This window comes from Carlito syrichta, unplaced genomic scaffold, assembly GCF_000164805.1.
Source record: "Carlito syrichta isolate Samal-C Ts95f unplaced genomic scaffold, Tarsius_syrichta-2.0.1 Scaffold153648, whole genome shotgun sequence".
NCBI lineage: Eukaryota > Metazoa > Chordata > Mammalia > Primates > Tarsiidae > Carlito > Carlito syrichta.
Window position 1 is genome coordinate 404,139 of NW_007097744.1, and position 20,759 is coordinate 424,897.

Genomic DNA, 20,759 nt, shown 5'->3' on the forward strand with positions numbered 1-20,759 from the left:
TGTGTCCTAGTACTCAAAACTTAAGCCTGTGCCTGTGTGTGCCCAGTGTTTCGTTCCCACTTATGAGTGAACTCCTATGAAGGCTGCAAAACCACCCATCCAGTACCATCCTCACCACTGGGGGTGGGGGTGAGTTTGTGGATGGTAAGCTTATCAAAAGCCCAAACCCCACCAACACACAATATACCTATGTAATAAATTTTCACATGTACCCCTTGAATCTAAAATAAAAATAAAATTCACAAAAACCCAAAAAACTTGAAACTGAAACACAGCCTACATGGGTTCTAAATGCTCTGGAAAGATACACACCAAACACTAAAAAATAGTCACTTCTGAGAAGGGGGTTTAGGCGGCGGGTGGGGAGAGACTTGAGTCTGATCTGTCATGTTCACGTTTTTAAAGAAATGAATCAGTGCATTTCCGACATAATAAAAGATTAATTTTAAAATGTTGAAGATTGAAAGGAAATGTATTCTAGTATTGTTTCTTGGTAGTGGAACAATGGTAATTTTAACTTTTCTGTATAACAAATTTTCTCTACTGAGGAAATGGTGTAATTATGGAAGAAGAGCCAACAAACCATAAAATACATCGAAAAAGTGAATAGAAAATAATTACTCCCTAAGTTCTAAAGATGTTATTAAGAAACACATGGCTGAAGGTTATTGCTTGTATCTCGTTAATGAATGGAAATCACCCATATTGTTCCAGAATAATTCAACTCATAACTACAATGAAAGCTCTAAACTAAGTGGATAAAAAATGCTTGCATGGGTGACTGCTCTTTGAAAGGTAGCTCACATACACATACAGAAATTTAAATTGTGCTATATGTCAAAACAAAAAAGTTTGGGAGATAATGTATAATTTGACATTTTAAAACTTTTAAACTTTAGACAATAAAAGTTATTTTAAAATATCTTATGCGGATACATTTAAAGTTTCAAATCATTTTACTGGGTTCACATTAGCCTCCTAAGTCACATGAATGTTTTACTGGCATTCAGGAAATCTCAGCTCTTACACTTCGGGTATTAGCTGCCTCATTAGGTACTTTCATGCCTATGCATTAGGTACTTTCATGCCTATGCATAAGGTACCCTACAGTATTCTTATAATTATCAAATAAACAGATGGCAGTTCTTAAAATTGTAATTATATAGACAAGCCTAGTGAAAGCATTCTAGCCCATCCAGGTAAAGACTTGAAAGTGATACTCCATGAAAGGCAGCCCCAATTTTGGTTTTCCAAGATTCACAGTAGAAAGGTTGCCCCCCCCGGCACATGGCACCCCTAGCTTTCACTGGAGTCACACAGTCACAAGTGCATGTAACAGTGGAACAAGCAGGGACCTAACTAGAAATTAGGATTCGAGTTTTGTACTGTCATTTTTTGGGACTGTCCCTTGTGCATACACAGGGAGATATGGAAGACATCAATCACCCTGAGGCCTTCTTTCTCGCTTCTCACATCCTGACTTTAAGCCTTTAAACTTGACACTGGAATGAAGAACAAATAAAAGGTTTCTTTAAAAGCTGCTATTCCCTTTCTGGACTATTACACAAGTTCCAACCTGCAACAGCTGAGAATGAGTCTAAGTTTCATCTAAGAGTAAGCTTGCTGCAAAGGGATCCACACAGATGTAGTGTGGCTTTAAACAGACTATCTTTTTAAATATTTGGCATTTTAGATACTTAGTATTTCTCTTGTTAAAGGAGACTAGACTTTTAGTAAGTTTCTCACTTCCCTGACAAGATCCCTAAGAAAGTCATTCCAAACCAACTACTTGTGAGTTGGTTTACATAAACTAAATCTTGCAGTTGCTTACTAAGGAACAGGCTATGGTGTTCATTTGCTAGAGTTGCCTTAAAATACCATATTGGGTGGCTAACACAATAGACATTTATTTTCTCACAGTTCTGAAGCTTGGAAGGCCAAAATCAGGTGTCAGCAGGCTTTTTTTTGTTTTGTTTTTTTCCTGGAGACCTCTCTCCTGTGCAGATGTGTGTCCTAATCTATATTTTTGTTAAGAATTTCAGTTATATTGGATTAGGACTCACTCTAACAGCCTTATTTTAATTACTTTTTTTTTTTTTGAGTCAGGGTCTCACTCTGTCTCCCAGGTTACAGTGCAGTGGCAAGATCACAACTCACTGCAGCCTTGACCACCTGGGCTCAGGCAACGCTTCCACTTTAGTCTCTAGAGTAACTGGGACTACAGGTGCATACCACCACACCTGGCTAAGTTTTTGACTTTTTGTAGAGATGAGGTCTTGCTATGTTGCTTAGGTAGGTCTCTAACTCCTGGACTCAGGCAATCCTCCCACCTTGGCCTCCCAAAGCACTGAATTACAGGCAAGAATCACTACATCCAGCCCTCATTTAATTACCTCTTTAAAGACCTTATCTCCAAATACAGTCACATTCTGAAGTACTGGGATCAAGATTTCAACATACGAATTTGGGGGGACATTTTTCAGTCTGTTACTATAGTTTTCTTTTTTACATACTTTTACTTTGCTTTAAATACTTACTAGGTTTAACAAAAGTATTGAGAAGATAATTTAAAAATCAAAAGTCATATACTATGTGCATGTAAAAACATAACTGATGGATTAAAAAAATCTGTTGTCTAACCAAAATACTTGTTGCATCTTAGAATTTGCTGAAAATCTTTCTGAAAACTTTGCCTAGAGTAGCAACTTCAGGTGGTAAAAGGTTAAGCCCTGACATCCAGGCAGTTACATCTAGAAACAAAAGCCAAGATTCATCCTGTCCCTCAACAATCATTTTCTTGAATGGCTGCAGACCAAAAGATGGGTCAAATGATTATTTCCCCCTGAAACATCGTTTTTCAAGATGTGGTCCTTAGACCACCAGCAACTGAGTCACCCGGAATGTCTGTTATGAATGCAGGCTTCTGCATCCTACCCCAGACTCAGTGAATTTAGCTCTGGCCCTGGGAATGAGCATTTCAACAAGCAGTCCCTTACCCGCCCAGTGGTCTATGGCTCTCTGTTCTGACAGCTGTGTATAACCATCTCTGCCACCCATTCTTTGCCCATGAGAAAGGTCATGCTTGTTTGAGTTGCAAAACCAAATATGTCTTTATTGTCCACACAGTACAATTCAATATACACAGTAAAGTACTCTGTATCACATTCATGATCAATATACTCTTCTTTCCATATGGTATGTCATTGAGAACCTGGCATATCAATTGGCTAAAAAAATAGCACAAAGGACCCCTCGGGAAATCAAACTAGTAGTTTTCTCCAATCAATTTCCTCATCATTAGTCAATCTTCATTAATCAACACTTGAAGACAGGGCAATGAAATGCAAACCTGACAGTGATTTTCATTAACAAAGAAGCCTAAACTTATGGTTTCAAGTATAAAGGTTAATTTGATGACAGAGAGCCTAATTTGACTGTTATCAGTCACCAAGAACTCAGAAGAGCAAAGAACTCAAGAAGAAAGCAAGAATACTATGGAAATTACAGCCATTTCCATGAAATTCAGTCCTACAATCTGTATAAGCAAGAGTCCAAGATGCTGGAGAGGTCCATTCACAAGGGAAACATGCTGGCTGTGCTCTCCTTGCTATGTCCTTCTGCGGGTCCGCTTCTTCACTGGCTTCACTTAAGCCTGGTCCTCTGGTCTCACCACAGCTACCTGGGAGACTCTGGGTTTAATCTTTACAGTTCCAAGAGTCTATCTGGTTTCATTCAAAACAGAAAAGTTCTCATGGTACAAAGGTCATTCTGTAAGTTGCACATATATATAGGCTCCTATGGGAGACAGTTTCCTTCCACTTTAGCAAGAGAATGTTGCATCCACCGATGCTGCTTTGGCTAGCTCTTTTTCCTGTGTGCCCTCATGTGTGCAGCAATTGAACCAGCTATTTCTGCATTCTTCTTGTTCTGGACAAAATAATCTAGAAACTCACCATCTGGTCCAATCAAGTACATTACTATTGTATGATCCACCTGCAGAGAAAAGAGGGGTGTGACACAAAGATTAGCAAAATAAGCTGCTTATTTTACTGAATAAATGCTGCAGGACAAGAGAACTTCACATTAATGCTTAAATAATCTTTTGTAGCATCTATTTTTTATGGAATGGACCTAAGTCTATTATAGCAAATTCAGAGAAACAGATTGTCTAAAATCCTATATTTTCTTGAAATTTGTACTGGCTATGTCATTTGTAACATCAGCTAGAACTTGAAATTCTTTTGGTTCAACCCTTAACACATATTCATTCACATACTCTCAGAAAATTAAATCTACTTCCTAAGAAATGGCTGCTGCAGGCCTTCATGAAGCAGTCAATACTCATGGAACAGCAATGCTTGTTCAGAAACACCTTCATTTTTGAGTGGAAATATCTCATCTGATCCCTTAACCTTATTACAAAGAGCTCTCACATGAAATTAAGAGTGTTGGTGAAAAATTACTTTCTTTATTAAGTTCTTGGATGTATTCCTTTATGTTTGGGGAGAACTGGTTGTCATTCATTACTGCCTAAATTCTCCCTACCATGTTTTATGAGAAGAAACCAGAAAACTAATTAAATAATCTATACATCCTAATAATATTTAGTAATTAGTAATTCAGATTAGTAATTCAAACAGAAAGGAAAAAATAGGTTTTCTTCCCCCAAGGAAATTTTTATATGCTACACTGGACAATCATATCTGAAACACATCATTTGAAAAGCAAATCCTCAGGAGCTATAAAAATGCTAAACCCCCAAGGAATCATCGTAAATCCATCATTCATTTTCCTGGCAAAGTTCTTAAAATGTTCCCAGCTCTAACTTAAGTTTAAACTAGTCATCAGTTTTTTTGTTTAGATGTTTCCACAAAATCCAAATTTAAGTGAGCAGATTTAGCACTCAGAATCCTTGGAATTTATTGCAGGCTCAATTGCTATTTAGTGAGATAAAAAAGAAAGACAGGAATGTGATCACACATGCCAAACTGAAGACACCCTCCCCCCAAATAGACTCCAACACACATTATATGTCTGTGAGGTTATTATTTTTTTTTATACCCACACATTCGTAAGAAGACAGCAAATGGAAAGAGGCACTTGCCTACCCACATAAGAAGAGAATGTACATTAAGAGAGCTCAAACAGCTGGTGATTTCAAGTGCTGTGGAATAATTTACTGCAGGAGCAAGAGAGGAGAACTATGTTTCAGAGGAGAACATTGGATTCAGAAATCAGAATCCAGTCTCCAATTCTCTCATGAAGCCTTATTTCTGTAGCTTACATCTTTCTCCCTGTTTCTTCCTTTTTTCACTATCTCTTTTCTCTATTCTGTTAAAAAACAGCATTATAGTTATGTGGGACTTATTTTCTGAGTGTTCTTAATATAAATTCTTTTCTAGTACACAATAAAAATACTGTTGTATTTGTCAAACTTGTCAGGGGTCATTTATCAATATTCATTTGGGTTGTGGGCAGAGTAAACTCACACTATTCTAATATAGAGGCCTTCTAAGTTCTAGCACTTCCTAGTAGAGAAAAAGGAAACTAGCATTTATTGACAAGTTCTTTCACGTGTCATCATAACCCATGAGACAGGTCTCCTCTGTTACAAATGACACAACAGGTTGAAGAGAATAGCTATATAATTAGTAAGTGTCAGATCTAACCTTAAAACCTAGAATCTGTACAATTTCAAAGTTCATAATCTTTTATCACTATGTTGTCACTATTTCTAACTCTACTGGAGAGAAGCAACTCAGTTTTCTTAATGTGTACTTTTAAAAAAAATAATTGTAAGTTTTTATTTTTTTAAAAGTAATATATGCACATGATTTAAAAAAAGAATATCCACTAAATTTATGCAATCAATGTCTTCCTCCTATCCTGGATTCCCACAGTCCCTCTGTTCTTCTCAGAGGGAACCACTGTCACACGTTCCTTCTGTATTCTTTCAGAGAAAGTCTGCATCTACTACTGTGCGTATATATCTACTACCACCTACTTCTTTTTATACACAAGTAACAATATATGCTACTTTCTTTCTCATTTAATATACTGGACATTGTTCTTTACCAGTGCATATCTAGTAGTTTATTTATTTATTTTTGAGTCAGAATCTCATTCTTTCACCCAGGCTGGACTGCAATGGCACACTCATAGCTACCATACCATCAACCTGCTGGGCTCAGGTGATCCTTCTGTCTCAGCCTTCTGAGGAGCTGGAGCTACAGGTAGGCAACACCATGCCCAGCTAACTTTTATTTTACTTATTTATTGTAGAGACGAGGTCTTGCTAAATTGCCCAGTCTAGTCTCTGGCTCAGGCAATCCTCTTATCTTCAGTTCCCAAAGTGCTGGGATTACAGGCATGAGCACTGTGCCCAGCTTCATATAGAGTAGTTTAAAAAAACAGAATGGTTACTTGGTTTTCAGTCCTTTTTGTAGGTTAAAAGTGGAATCTCTGACCTCAAATGTATTTTGCTTTAAACGTTGAGAGATACTGTCAAATTGCCCTCTGAAGAGAGTTTATCAGTTTAATTTCTACAACAATGCATAAAAGTGGCTGTTGTTCCAAATGCATTCCAACAGTGTATTTCCTGTTTTCCCAATTTAGACAATATATTTGGCAACATATTTTCAAACTTTTTGACCACTGCAGAACTAATAGGTTAAAAAAACCCATCTCACTGTATAATTCACGTTTCTTTTATTATGAAACAGAGCATCTTTTCTTAGGTTTGAAAGCCATTTATATTCTTTCTCCAAAGTATTTTCTAACTAATGCTTACATAATAATGTAATATTATACACAATAATGTGCAGATCTAGCTTTCTATGGAATCCCAAATTGTTGGCATACCCAGTTTACACATATTATCAGATGAGAATTCCATTCAAAAGCCAGAAGCTGACCTTTTGTTGCTGTTGAGATTAAGAAAACTTCATTCCATTACATCTCAAGGTTAACCGTTAAGGCTTCCCCTTACTCCCTGCAGGTCCTGGAATCTTAGCAAAAGTTTCCCAAACCATCTTGTGGATGAAAATCTGTGACCTCAAGGGACAGAAGTCATACTAATGACAAACCTAAGAAGTTGGAGAGTGTCTCCCCCTATTGGACGATTTAGCAAATGTACACTAATGAGTTCCTAATTGATTCTTACCAACAGGTCAAATTCTTATGGCAATAAACCAGTATTTCTCAAAATGGGGCCTAGCATATATTATAAAAGAACCAAGAAGTGTTCATAAAATATGTATATTTTCATTTGTAAGATTAAAAAAATTAATATCCATATTCTGGATTATCTGCATAATGAGTACAAATTTCAGTGTCTATGCTCAATATTTGCTGTTTAGATATACAGAGTGCCAAAAAAAGTATGCACATTTTAAGAAAGGAAAAAACCATATTGAAATTGTAATACTCAATAAGATGACTACAAGTCACATTGTAACATTTGACTTCTACAATTGTAAGAGGTGATCAGAGTGGTTACCATCAGCATCCAGATACTTCTGATTATAGCAAACATCTCTTAAAATGTGTATACATTTATTTGGCACCCCCAGTATATCACTGGCATCCAGCTGTCCACTGCTGGTTACAGGCAGATAACACGAACATGAAGCATTCTCATCGAGTCAACACCAAACAGTCAAGACAGGCTATACAATCAAAGGCTTCAAAGTATTTTGAATAAAAAATGTAGAGAGGCAGTTGAGTATAGCTGTCTGACTGAAACCCTATTCTTGTGGCGAGCAGTATTTTGGTTTCAGCAAAATCTCGTTACTTTAACTGAATGTTTTAAATTTATGTTTCACAGGCTGTTCAGTTTTATTTGTAAAATTTATTTTTGACTTTAGAATTACAAGCTCTAAGCACAAGACTAAGGAGTGTTACTTAGTTTAGGACTGTATATATTCAAACAATTTAACAAAACTATTTAATGCTGGAAGTCAGACTGATTAGCTCACCTGTTCTCACTGTCAGTATCAGTTAAATTCAGAATCAGTTAATACAAGTCTATAGAAAAAGGAAAGAAGTCTGAAAAGTTCTTTTTCCATGGCTTTCTCTCTTGATCACAGCATCCTCTGCTATTGTATCATTCTTCTCTAGTGCAGCAAGAAGAAGCCACAGGAGAGTCCCTCTACTTTCCTTAGACTTGGGGTTTAAGGAAAAATGCTCCTTTTATGTTAATCAATCCAAGTTTCCTTAACTCTATAAGGCAGCAGACCCTAGAAGACAAGATTACTGTGTGGGCTGACTAAGGGAAAGGGGCCAGAAGACCACAGGCTCCAGGGAGCACACAATGTATTCTAGGTTCAAAGGTGACAAAGCACCACAGTGAGATGTCCCTTCTGTATATCAGCCTTGGAATGGGCCATGGGGAGCTGGTAGATCAGTGATTCAGGGTTCTGGCCATCTTTCTTTTTAGAGAACCAGCTCTGCAGCTGAAAAGGTTCTCATGATTAATTGGTTTGCCAAACCAATATAAAAAAGAGCGCATCATAACTGAGAAAAAACCCAACATCGTACCAAAATACAGTGACTATTCTTAATCTAATAGGTGGAAAATGTCTATATTAAGAAGAAAACTGGGTGGACGGGGTGGTGCGTGCATACCTTGTTGGTTCACTGGGAAACCACTGATAAGGAAAAAAATACAGTAACTTGGGCATTAGCCTAAAACTTATGGGGCAGTGCTGATAAATGTGAAGACAGCTCTTTAATGTAAGAGCTACAGAAGTACAACTTAACAGAATTTCTGCTCCCCATCATTAAAATGCATATACTAAATACCTAGTTGTGCAAAGCATATAGTTGATATGCAAATAAGCCTTACAGAAAGTCTGTCTTTTGATAGTGTTTCTCTTTTCTCTTGCTTTCAGAATTCTTGCTTTCAGAATTCTCCTTCAATATAAAAATGCAGTTCCGTGTGGCCTAAAGTTGCTTCTTAAAAAGAGTACGTTTCTTAAATCTCTTCACTGGGGATGCAGGGAGAACCAAACATCGTATTTGGGCAAAGCTTATTTTAGTTTTTTAACTAAAATAAGCTTTGCCCAAATATGATGGCGCCTCTTGATTTCCAACATGGAATCCAAGTATCTGATTTTATATTGCTGTATAATTTTATATGCCACTAGAGGAGAAAAACAGGTAATTAAATTATGAGAACAATGAATATAAATTAAACAAGCATCTTAAAAAAAAATGCTTCTATTATCCTTTCAAATATTCAAAATTTCCAAGGAATTTGCAATACTCTTACTTTTTTTCATCTTAGAAGCCAGTCAATCATTTAAAGCTGTATAAATAGTTAGGATCTGGGAACTGGCCCACGGGTTAAATCTGAGCATTTACTTACTATGTAGTCCTCATCTTCGTCCTTGGGGCCAGGACTATAATACACTCTGAATGCTCTGGCCACTTGACCAATCTCTTCTTCTGTGCCAGTCAAGCCAATCAGTTTAGGAGAAAATTCTAAATTAAAAAAGAAAAAAGAGAGAGAGAGAAAAACAATGCAAAATGAGAAGTTAATAAAACAACCATCTCTACTTCAAAAAGCAGTATGAGTTGTAAAGCAGCCCTACTGTCACTTTCTTCCTATGAGTCCCCACACATTTTTTCATGGTTCAAAGGGAAAGAAATTAAAATACAATAAACGAAAATCTCCTTTGTAATACTTAAATCAAGCCCTTTTATGACTATCTAGTAAAGATCTGGAGGGAATACTTACAAGGTATTTATATCACATTTAAAATTAATTTAGTTTAAAAAAATACATGTAGCTCTGAGGTACACTAAAGTTTAAAACTATATCATGAATTAAGCACTACAGTTTTTCATTGCATTGTATGAGACAAAGTTTGCTTCACAATTAAGCTCATAGCAGCTCAAAAATATCTGCATCTTATTTCCTAGCAAATAATCTCAATATAGGTAATTCGGTTCTATTCTTAACTTCTGATAAAGAGCTGGACAACTAACAACACATCATTCTAAAACATACATTACAACAAAGTTCAGGGCTACGGGTAAATCATTCATAGCATGCATTTGCTGTTAAGTTTTTGGAATTTATGTAAGTGAGCTGGTAGAAGTCACTTAAATCAACTGGATTCATCAGACTACGTTGAAATGACAGCTGAAGAGTTAACAGCTATTCTTTCTTCCAAAGGTATTGAAGACTGTTTTTGTTTTTTGGAGGAATTCATTCTAAATTCAGAAACTGTTCAGGTTCTGAAAAGACAGGATGGCTTGTCTTTCTTTTCTACTGGCTTGGCTTTTCTATTCTGTGAGTCAATGAAGAGAAAGCTGAACAGGGGGAAGGAGGAAGGGATGGAGGGGAAGAAAAAATAAAAAAAGAAGGGTGAGTGAAGCCTGAGTTAGAGGCACATCTAAGCTTTTATTTTTATTTTTTTACTGAACTGCTGAAACTGCAACATTTTTGTAAATACCAACTTAAAATTTTTAATATCCTCCCCCAAATGCAACTAGTAATGATATCATTAATCACTGTATGTATGTGCTGCTGAGAAAAATATCAAAAGGTTTTGGTATTTCAGTCAGGTACAGCAACTCAAATATCTACTCATTTGGGAATATTATGGTTTGGTTAATATGTGATTTACAAATGGCCAATATGTGTTTAAATTTAAGACTGTGTATAACCCAATGAGTTCATAAACACTTGGTATTGTTATTTAGTAAGTAACTATTCTATTGCCCAAATTTGACAAACTTGCCAACTGTGGACATAAATTCTGTTTATATCGTAAAATCTCTAAACTTAAAGAAAACATAAACCTTTGTAACATAGGGTAGGGCAAAGATTTCTTACATACCAAACCAAAGCACTATATCTAAAAGAACAAACTGATAAATTTGAACTTTATCAAAATTAAAAACTGCTCTTGAATGGTACCATTAAGAGACTGAAATGACAAGCCATAGACAGGAAGAAAATATTTACAAATCATATACCTATCTTGTATCCCTAGGGCAAGTTTCAGAAAATTCACCCCATAATATAGTGTAGAACCCCATATATAGAAATTCAGTGTTGACTGGTAGAAAGCAATGAAATCCATCAGTGTGATTTAAGGCAAGATACTGTAAATGCTACAATCTTGGTTCTGAAATACTGTGGATTGTTTCCTGTAAGAAAAGAAGTGGTTCCTTTTGTTTTTATAAATAATATATACGTATACATATACAAAAACAAAGAACCCTATAAAAATGGGCAAAAGTTCTGAACAGAACTTCATTTAAGTCATACAGATGGCAAAAAGAAGCATGAAAAGATGCTTAACATTAACGGTCATTAGTAAAATGCATATTAAAACCACAATGAGATATCAGTAAACACCTACTAGAGTGGCTAAAATGAGCTGGAACTCTCATATATTGCTGGTAGGAATGTAAAAATGTACAACCCCTTGGAAAGGTTTTGTCAGTATCTTAAAAAATTAAACATAAGATCCAGTCATTCCAATCCTAGGGATTTACTCAAGGGAAATAAAAGCATGTATCTACACAAAAAATTGTACAAAAATGCTCTTTGCAGTTTTATTTGTAATAGTCAATAAGTGGAAAATACCCCAATGTCTATCAGTAGACTTCTACTCAGCAATAAAAAGGAACGGAATATGATATATGCTATAAGATACGAAGGACTCAAAAGAAACTGGAATTATTTTTTGGAATGCAGGCCTCTGTAGTACAGGCTTCCCCAGATAGGTATGTGTTCTAGGAACCTATCTGCATTAGTGTACTAGTTAGTACCGTTGTGACAGGTCGCATTTGGCTTCAGTGAGATTTTTTTTTTTGGAGATTCTTTTTTTTTTTGAGTTGAAGTCTCTCTGTCGCCTAGACTGGAATGCAGTGGCACGCTCCCGGCCACCGCAGTCTCAACCTGCTGGGCTCCAGCGATCCTTCTGCTCAGCCTTCTAAGTAGCTGGAACTACAGGCGTGTGCTACTACACCCAGCTAATTTTTTAATTGTAGAGATGAGGTCTCACCAAGTTGCCCAGGTGGGTCTCAAACCCGCGGGCTCAGGCAATCCAACCACTTCAGCCTCCCAAAGCACGGGATTACAGGTTGAGCCACCGAGCCCGGCCTGGAGATTCTTTCAATGCGTTTGCCCACTTCATGATGGGTGATTTATGAGCACACCTGCCCAGACTGCTAAGTGTTCAGCAGTTTTTGGCCTGATCCTCATGCCCACCTTCCCTATTCACCCGATCGTGCCCCAGATGTTTCCCTGAATAAAAAAATTCCTCAAAAGTAAATATTTTGCCAATGTGGAAGAGATGAAACAAAAACCGGCAGAAGCACTACTAAAAGGCATCAAAACTGATGAGCTCAAAAACTTTTTTGAGCAGTGGAAAAAGCATCACCATAGGGTTATTGTGCCACATGGATAATACTTTGAAGGTGATTGAAGTTTAAATATGTCAGAATAAATACATAATTTTTAATAAATAAATTCCATTTTTTTTGCATCTCCCCATACATAAATCTCAAAATAATTATCCTGAAAGAAGCCATTCAAAAAAGACATACATACTATTTAACTCCATTTACATAAGCTTATAGAAAGTATAGACCAACCTATAGTAACAGAAAGCAGTTCAGTGGTTGCCTTGAGACAGGAGGTGAGGAAGAAAGGAATTAACAAGGGCAAACAAAAACTTTTGGGGCGATGGGGGTGTTCATTTTCTTGATTGTGGTGATGGTTTCACGGGCATAGGTAAATTAAAATGTAACAAATTGTACATTTCAACTTTATATACTTTACTCATATTATACCTCAATAAATTTGTTAATAAAATATACAGCAGGCCTTTCAAAACACAAATTTTAAAATAATCTCAGAGTTTTAGAGGATAAGCTTTAGAATGTATCATTACAAGTTAACCATGAATATAAAACTATTCATTAGCCCTTGTGACCAGTAATTAATTAATTTCACCATAATTAAAATTCAAATTCCTGATTTTTAAGCACCTGTTGAAGAAAACTGAGTCCTGAGAAATTAAGCAACTTGTCCAAACTCACAGGTGAATTAGCACCTAAGTATCCACCCTTAATTCTACTATAATTTACAGTCTTTAAAAATGCCTAATAGATTTTAAGTTTCATGTAGAGATGTTTGATTAAAATTCATCCACTGAAAGTTATATGTTTCTTAGAAACAGAAAAAAATCCTAAAATCTGTATAGAGCTATAAAAGACTTTGAATAGAAAAAGCAATCCCAAGAAAAAAGAACAAAGCTGGAAACATCTTACTATCTGACTTTAAAATATACAACAAAGTTATAGTAATTAAAACTCCATGATACTGGCATAAAAACAGAAAAACCAATGAAAGAGAACTGAGGATGCAGAAATAAATCCACATATTTAGAGTCAACTGGTTTTTGACAAAGATACCAAGAAAATATGCTGGGAAAGGATAGTCTCTTCAATAAATGGTGCTGGGAAAACTGAACATTCATATGCAGAATAATAAAACTAGGCCCTAATTTCTCATCATACACAAAAATCAACTCAAAATGGATTAAAGACCTAAATGTAAGATGCAAAACTATAAAACTATTAGAAGAAAACACAGAGGAAATGCTTTAGGACATTGGTATGGGAAGATTTTACAGATAAGGTCTCAAAAACAAAAACAGACAAGTAGGATCATACCAAATTAAAAAGCTTCTGCACAGTAAAGGAAACAATCAATAGAATGAAGAGATAATCTGCAGAATGGCAGAAAATATTTGCAAATCATTCATCCAACAGGGGAACTAATACCTAGGATATATGAAGGACTCAAACATCTCAACAGAAAAAAAATCCAATTAAAAAATGGGCAAATGATCTGAATGTCTGAATAGACATTTCTCAAAAGACATACAAGTAGTGCTTATCATCAGTAATCATCAGGGAAACACAAATTGAAACACAGTGAGATATCGCCTCATACCTGACAGAATGGCTATTATCAAAAACACAAAAAATAAAAAAATGCTTGTGATGATTTGGAGAAAAGGGAATGTTCATACATTGTTGATGGGAATGTAAATTATTACAGTCATTATGGAGACCAGTATGGAGGTTCCTCAAAAAACTAAAAATACAACTACCACATGCTCTAGGAATCCCACTACTATATATCCAAAATAATGGAAATCAGGGATATATAAGAGATAACTGCATCTCCATGTTTATTGCAGCACTATTCACAATAGCCAAGACACAGAATCAAACTAAGTGTCCATCAGCAAATGAATGGATAAAGACAATATGTTACATAAACACAATGGAATACTACTCAGTCATAAAAAAGGTAAAATCCATCAATCAAGGCAATGTGGACAGACCTAGAAAATATTATGCTAAGTGAAATAAGCCAGGAACAGAAAGATAAATACCGTATGTTCTCACTCACACGTGTAAGCTAAAAAGTTGATCTCACAGAAGTAAAGAGTAGAACTGTGGTTACTAGAGGCTGGAAAAGGTAGGGAGATGGAATAGAGGAAGACTGTTTATAGGATACAAAACTACTGCTACATAGAAGAAATAAGCTCTAGTATTCTATAGACCAGAAGGTGACTACAGTAAATATTTTCAAATAGCTAGAAGAGAGGAGTTTGAATGTTCCCAATACAAAGAAATGATTAATGTTTGTCACCCTAATTTGACAATTGCATATTATATGTATCGATGTATAGTGATACATCTGTACTCCATAAATATGTACCACTATTTTGTGTGAATTAAAAAAAAGTTATGTTACTGCCATGTAAATGTTTTGAATTTATAAAACGTGTTGAGTTCAAAATGTGTTTACATTTAATTATTCACCTTTACTCTCCCAGAATATACCAGGGGTACCAAAAAAATGTACACACATTTTAAGAGATGTTATCTATGTATTACTTTTAGTTCACCATAGTCAGAAGTGTCTGCATTCTGATGGTAACCACCACTTTGAGCACCTCTTATAATTGCAGAAGTCAAATTTGACTTGTATTCATCTTTTGCTATCAGTATGTATTGAGTGTTACAATTTTAATACAGTTTTTTCCTTTCTTAAAATGTGTATACTTTTTTTCTGTTCTAATTTCACAAAAGAAAGAATGAGGTACTGAACTGGAATTAGAAGTAATATGTCCTGGGGGGGGGTCCCCTCCCACCCTGGGAGCTTCTCTGTCCTCTCAATAAATCCTCCTTTCTCAAAAAAAATGAAAAAAAAAAAAAAAGAAGTAATATGTCCTTATTCCCATTGGAAGGCTCTGTTAAGTTCAAATTATTCCTGTGACAAAAAATACAGCAGCACCAGCAATTGAGAAACCTGTTTCTTATTTATGTACTGACTAGCCACAGTCACAAATCTAAGCTTCAGCTTTTTATTTGCCTGTAAAATTGGTGATAATACCATTTGTCCTATCTCACAAGGCACTGTGAGGCTCAAATGAATTGATAGTCCAAAAACTGTAAGAGCTAAATAGATGTAAAGTATTATTAATAAAACAAACCTTTCACATAATTTGCGATGGCTTCTTTCGTGTCCCTCTCTGGGTCAATGGTGATGAAAAGTGGAGTTAAATTTGGCAGAGTTGGAATGCTATCTGTAAGAAAGTCCCAATTAGTCAATATTCACACCCTAAAAGACAAAGAAAACCAGCAATGACAGGAGAGTGTGGTAAGTGCTACAGCGAGGTGTTATGGAAACGGGAATATCTTAATATTCAGGTGGAGAGGATGGGGAATGGATTGGGATGCCTCTAAGAGGGGTAGATCCATATATAGTTTACATTGACTAAGATGGAATCAGATACTCATCCTATCAAATACTTGCACCATTGCATAAATGCTGTAACCCAGGATCATATCATGTGGCTATCTTACCTCCTAATTTAATCCAATGTTTGTAGTTCTTCTTGCTCCCAACATATCTTAAGAACAAGCTAAATTATTAATTAGAATTGAATACCCTGAAACTTTTTTTTATTGGTGCTAATAAAATGCCACTGACTGAAGACCATTCCACAGACTTTCTAGTCTAACCATCAGGGATCCTGGAGAAAAGGCAATGGTAGTGTCAGTGATGGAAGGCTACAATAAAGGAAGGGACACAAAAGCAAAGTTAAGGGAGACTCACATCACTCAGACCCTGCCAGTTTTAAGTGATCTTACATTTAGCATCAAAACAAACTTCCTTTGGTGAAAAATAAGGTCATAGGAATCAAGGCAACAAACAAGCCGAATGCTGAGATTTTACGTTTTTACAAACCAAATAATTATGACACCCTACCTAACACAATAATACAAGAATGTGAAAAACACAGTAACATTAAATAAACATATGTTTTATATAGTTAGTGATGGCTTTCTTACCTATTTCATCCACGACTTGAATCATTTTTTCTAGTTCTTCAGGACAAATATCAGGGCAATGAGTGAAACCAAAATAAATCAATATCCACTGGCCCAGGTAGTCCTTGTCAGTTTTAGGCTCCCCAAAATGAGTTGTGAGGGAAAATGGTCCCCCAAGCAAAGGTTTGCCGATGCTTCGCTGCCGTTTCTTCTCCAGCTCTTAAAGAGACACAAACATAAACACCAAAAAAAGTCAGTCTAACCAGAGGTACTCAAATGACTGACATATGGGCAGTACTATACTACCTAGGTACAGGTACAAAATGTGGAAGGAACAGTTTGTTTTCAAGAAGCTTTAAAACATCTTTTTAGAAAAATAAGCATAAAGCAATAAAACAAAATCAAATTAAATGCTATTGTATATAGTAAGCACTATAAAAAGAAAAGTAAAAATACTGCTTCCTCTTCAGGAACAATTCATTCCTAAGCTATTAGGTGTGGTCATGCTGGAGGTGGAGGAGGGGCCGCAGTGGCCTAGAGCAGAATATCTGAACCCAGGTGGGGTGAGGTGGGAGACCTGGCATAGGAAGCCTGATCCTAAGTGTGCAGAGGGCAGCTGTATGTGGAGGGGCAGTGGTGATGGGACCTTAGTTACTTACAGGAAATTGATGAAATAAGTAAATATATTAAAGACAACAGTTACAAAAGGAAAAGAAGTCAACTATGGAAAGGGAGAAAACTAGAATGAACCCTGAAATAAAGACACTGGAGATACTAGTGTGAGTATGGTTTCAATATATATAGACATAAAGTAAATACAGATGTAAATACAGATATCTATGTTCTAGCTCGTTCACTGAGAGGGTCCGGAAGCAGACATACCCAAAGAGCAATGAGCCCAGAACCTGATTTCTAAATATCATTCTCCACTAAAAAAAGTTTGAGCATCAAAATAAAGAGAACTTGTATTAAAATTGAATATATAGGAAACCATGAGTTCACAAATATAAATATGCAAATACATATTGAAAAACCCATATTAACTACACAAGAACAACTTTTTAGTAGAAAAACCCGTTAGACATCACCTTAATCAACTGACCAAATTTAAATGATCATAATGGGACAACTGATATTATGTGGTACCTAACTAGATACAATGAGAACACAGCATTGCTTTTGTGATATTCCTGCCAAAGGTGTATAACTTGAATCTAATCATGAGGAAGTATCAGACAAAAAATTAATGGACATTCTGCAAAGTAACTGGCCTATAATTTTTCAAGCTGTCACCGTCATGGAAGTCAGTTAAAGACTGGGAAATTGTTACAGATGGAAGGGGACTAAAGAGACAACTAGCTAAAAGGTGTGGTTCTGTACCTGATTCTTTTAAAGACTGAACTGTATACAAAACTTGAAGATTGTCTAAAGGTTGAACAGTAGTAACATATGAATGCTAATTTTCTGATTTTGATGGTTGTATTATGGTTATATCCGAAACAGTCATTGTAGAAATCATGCCAATAAATACTCTTAGATTATTTAGGAAGACCTTAATATTATTTTGGAATATATTTTCCTTAATAAAACAAATGTTAACACTGTATTTGAAATTCTAAACTAAAGTAAAAAAAATTACATATTCTGGAGTTTTCCTTCACAACCTATGCCACAGTCATATATATATATGTATATATGTATATATATATATGTATATACATCAGAGCAACTTATATTGCTTATTTAGTAACATCTGTTCATTCTCACTCCCAGATTTAAACGTTACCCTTTGTTTAATGTTGTCAAGAGACTCTAAACACTAGAAAAGATTTAAGCAATATTTTAGATTTACCTAAAACTTTTTTTTTTTTTGAGTTGGAGTCTCACTCTGTCGCCCAGACTGGAGTGCAGTGGCATGCTCCCGGCCACCACAGCCTTGACCTGCTGGGCTCCGGCGATCCTTCTGCCTCAGCCTTCCAAGTCGATGGAACTACAGGTGCGCGCTACCACACCCGGCTAGTTTTTTGATTTATTGTAGAGATGAGGTCTCACCAAGTTGCCTGGGTGGGTCTCAAACCCGCGGGCTCAGGCAATCCACTCACCTCGGCTTCCCAAAGCACGGGATTACAGGCTGAGCCACCAAGCCCGGCCAAGATTTACCTAAAACTTCTAAATCAAATCTTAAGTCCTAGAATATTCACCAAAATTTAAAGTTCTTATAAACAATTTCTAAATGTTTCAAGATGCTAATCCAGAGCAGTTCCTGGCATTCCCTGACCAGGCTTTCTCCCTCATTTATTGGGGTTGGGGATATACAGCATCTACTCACACTATTCCCCATGCCTGACCCCTGGGATGCCTCTTCAAATCCCAAGGTTGGGCCTTCCTTTGGCTCTCAGAGCATGCTAAACTTCCCTCTGGCCTGGAAGAACATCATCTAGTGAAATCCTTCACTGCTGTGTCTGTTTCCCTGTCATGTGTACCTCAGGCTGGACTGCATCTCAGACATCTCATCTTGCCCAGTCAAAACTGCCCACAGTAAATCTTTTAATATTGTTAGGCAGTGGTATCCTAGATTGGATCCTGAAACAGAGAAAAGACACTGATAGAAAAACAAGTGTAATCCAAATGAACTCTGTAATAAACAGTTTTGTGCCAATTTTAATTTCTTAGTTATGATAAATGTGTTATGATTATATAATGTGCTAATACTGGAGAAGCTGGGTGAAAGTCATATGGAAAGAAACGAAGCCATCTTTGCAATTCTTCTGAAAAACTAAAATTATTTCAAAATAAAAATTTTAAAAACAACAAAAAAGATGCTAGTTCATAGTTAGGAAAGACTTTATTCAGAGCTGACCAGATTATATCTACTTACTCTCTTCCTTCTCTTTCTTGAAATACTTCATTCCAGCCAGTAAAGCTCCTCCAACAGCAAATGTGAATGCTAAAGATTTCCAGGAAACAGGCTACTAGGGCAGAGATTTCAAAAATAAAAATCTTAGTAGCATGCAAACATTTAACCACACTAAATTTATTATAATAGTTTTTAATATACATACACACAGGCCACAATCTTGCTAAATGCACAAAATGTTTCCTGGATAAGAAAATGCTGAAAGTTTCTGTGGATGTGGTTATGCCTGGGATCTGTATACAGACAATTACAAAGGAATACATTTGCAGGGGAAAGTTCCCTGAATCAGTTTCTGTTCATGTGAAAAAACGACCCAAAGAAGCTCAAGTACCATAATTGTTAGTATGGGTGAATCTGGCCCCACTTGCTGATTTAAAAATCAATTACCTGCTTATGCTTATATAGGTAATATAATAAAATAAAATAAATAAAATTCGGGACGCTAACCTAATTCTGGCTTCCAGAAGCAATAAACCTAAATAAAGTAAAAGAGGAGTCTAAAAGCGGGCCTTCTTGCGAATTACATCCATGATTTCTTTGTGCTCTTTTTCAAGTCCCCAATTAAGATGTTGGCCACATAGGATTAACTCATTAACCTTTCCCCAACGCTGAAACCTACTTCTCTTACTTATCAGTAGAGGATAGTGACTCAAGTTCTTTTGGGGTCAGTACTAGAACTAAAGATGAATCCAAGAAAAAGGCATACCCGTATGTAAATAGGATCTACTTTTCGTTTAAGTGTCAACGTATACAAGGAACCTGTGAAAGGGGTTCAAATGACAGAAATCATAAAAGTGCTCTGACTACTCAATCATGCTAAACTTAAGGTTCAGACCCTTTAGAAAACTTGAAACACACACACACACAGCCGCAAAAGTATACACAAAATATAAGTCCGGGTATCTAGCCATGTGGAGAAGTGGAGAGGGTGTAGTTCTCAAGTTCTCCCTTAAGGACTGGGACGACCAGGAAAGCAGGGGAAACGCGGGACAAGACTCCAAGACCCAGTAAAGCAGCAAAATTGGGGACAATTTTAGGCTGGGCCCAGCCGTGTCTGAGGTTATGACCAAGTGGGATGAGAAGGTCATCGGGCGGGCTGTCCACCGCGACGAGCACTGGAAGGGCTCCAGGTGTGCACTCACCCCGGGCTTCGAGGGGCGCGTGGGGTCTCCGCGGCCGGTTTGCTCAGGCCCTGATGACCCTGGGGGTGGCGGCATCGCTGTGCTGAGGGCCCGGCTTCCCAGGCAGCTGCCAGCGAGCCCCGAGGCACGCCACACTTCATGCCGCGCGCAGAACTGCCTCAGCAGGATTCTCGCAGTCCCCTCGGCCGGGCCCCAAAATTCAAGCCCGTGAGGCAAGAGACGCCAAAACTGGCCACCCAGAGGCCGCGTAATTCGGCCGGGTACTCGCAAAAGACCCGCCATCAGCTTAGGAGACCGCACCTCATTTGACCAGTCCTCCGATT

The 20,759-nt window shown here is 36.8% G+C and overlaps 1 protein-coding gene across 1 annotated transcript; it reads right to left on the minus strand.

Moving 5' to 3' along the window:
• Positions 1-3,085: 3,085 nt before the first annotated feature.
• On the minus strand, positions 3,086-20,757 carry LOC103252150 (protein SCO1 homolog, mitochondrial). Its single transcript, XM_008050768.1, has 6 exons — positions 20,437-20,757; positions 19,256-19,346; positions 16,399-16,596; positions 15,537-15,629; positions 9,368-9,483; positions 3,086-3,993 (listed from the first exon to the last, which is right to left on the minus strand). The coding sequence occupies exons 1-6, from the start codon at positions 20,716-20,718 to the stop codon at positions 3,859-3,861; spliced, it is 915 nt and encodes a 304-aa protein (XP_008048959.1). The 5' UTR covers positions 20,719-20,757; the 3' UTR covers positions 3,086-3,858.
• Between the last annotated feature and the right edge of the window lie 2 nt (positions 20,758-20,759).

Excerpts from the sequence above, each read along its gene's own strand:
- LOC103252150 (XM_008050768.1), bottom strand. The coding sequence starts at position 20,718 with ATGGCGGGTCTTTTGCGAGTACCCGGCCGAATTACGCGGCCTCTGGGT. Across the intron at positions 19,347-20,436 it reads CGCGCCCCTCGAAGCCCGGG|CCTGTTTCCTGGAAATCTTT; the intron begins GTGAGTGCACAC and ends CTGCCCTAGTAG. Across the intron at positions 3,994-9,367 it reads ACGAAGATGAGGACTACATA|GTGGATCATACAATAGTAAT; the intron begins GTAAGTAAATGC and ends TTTTCTCTGCAG.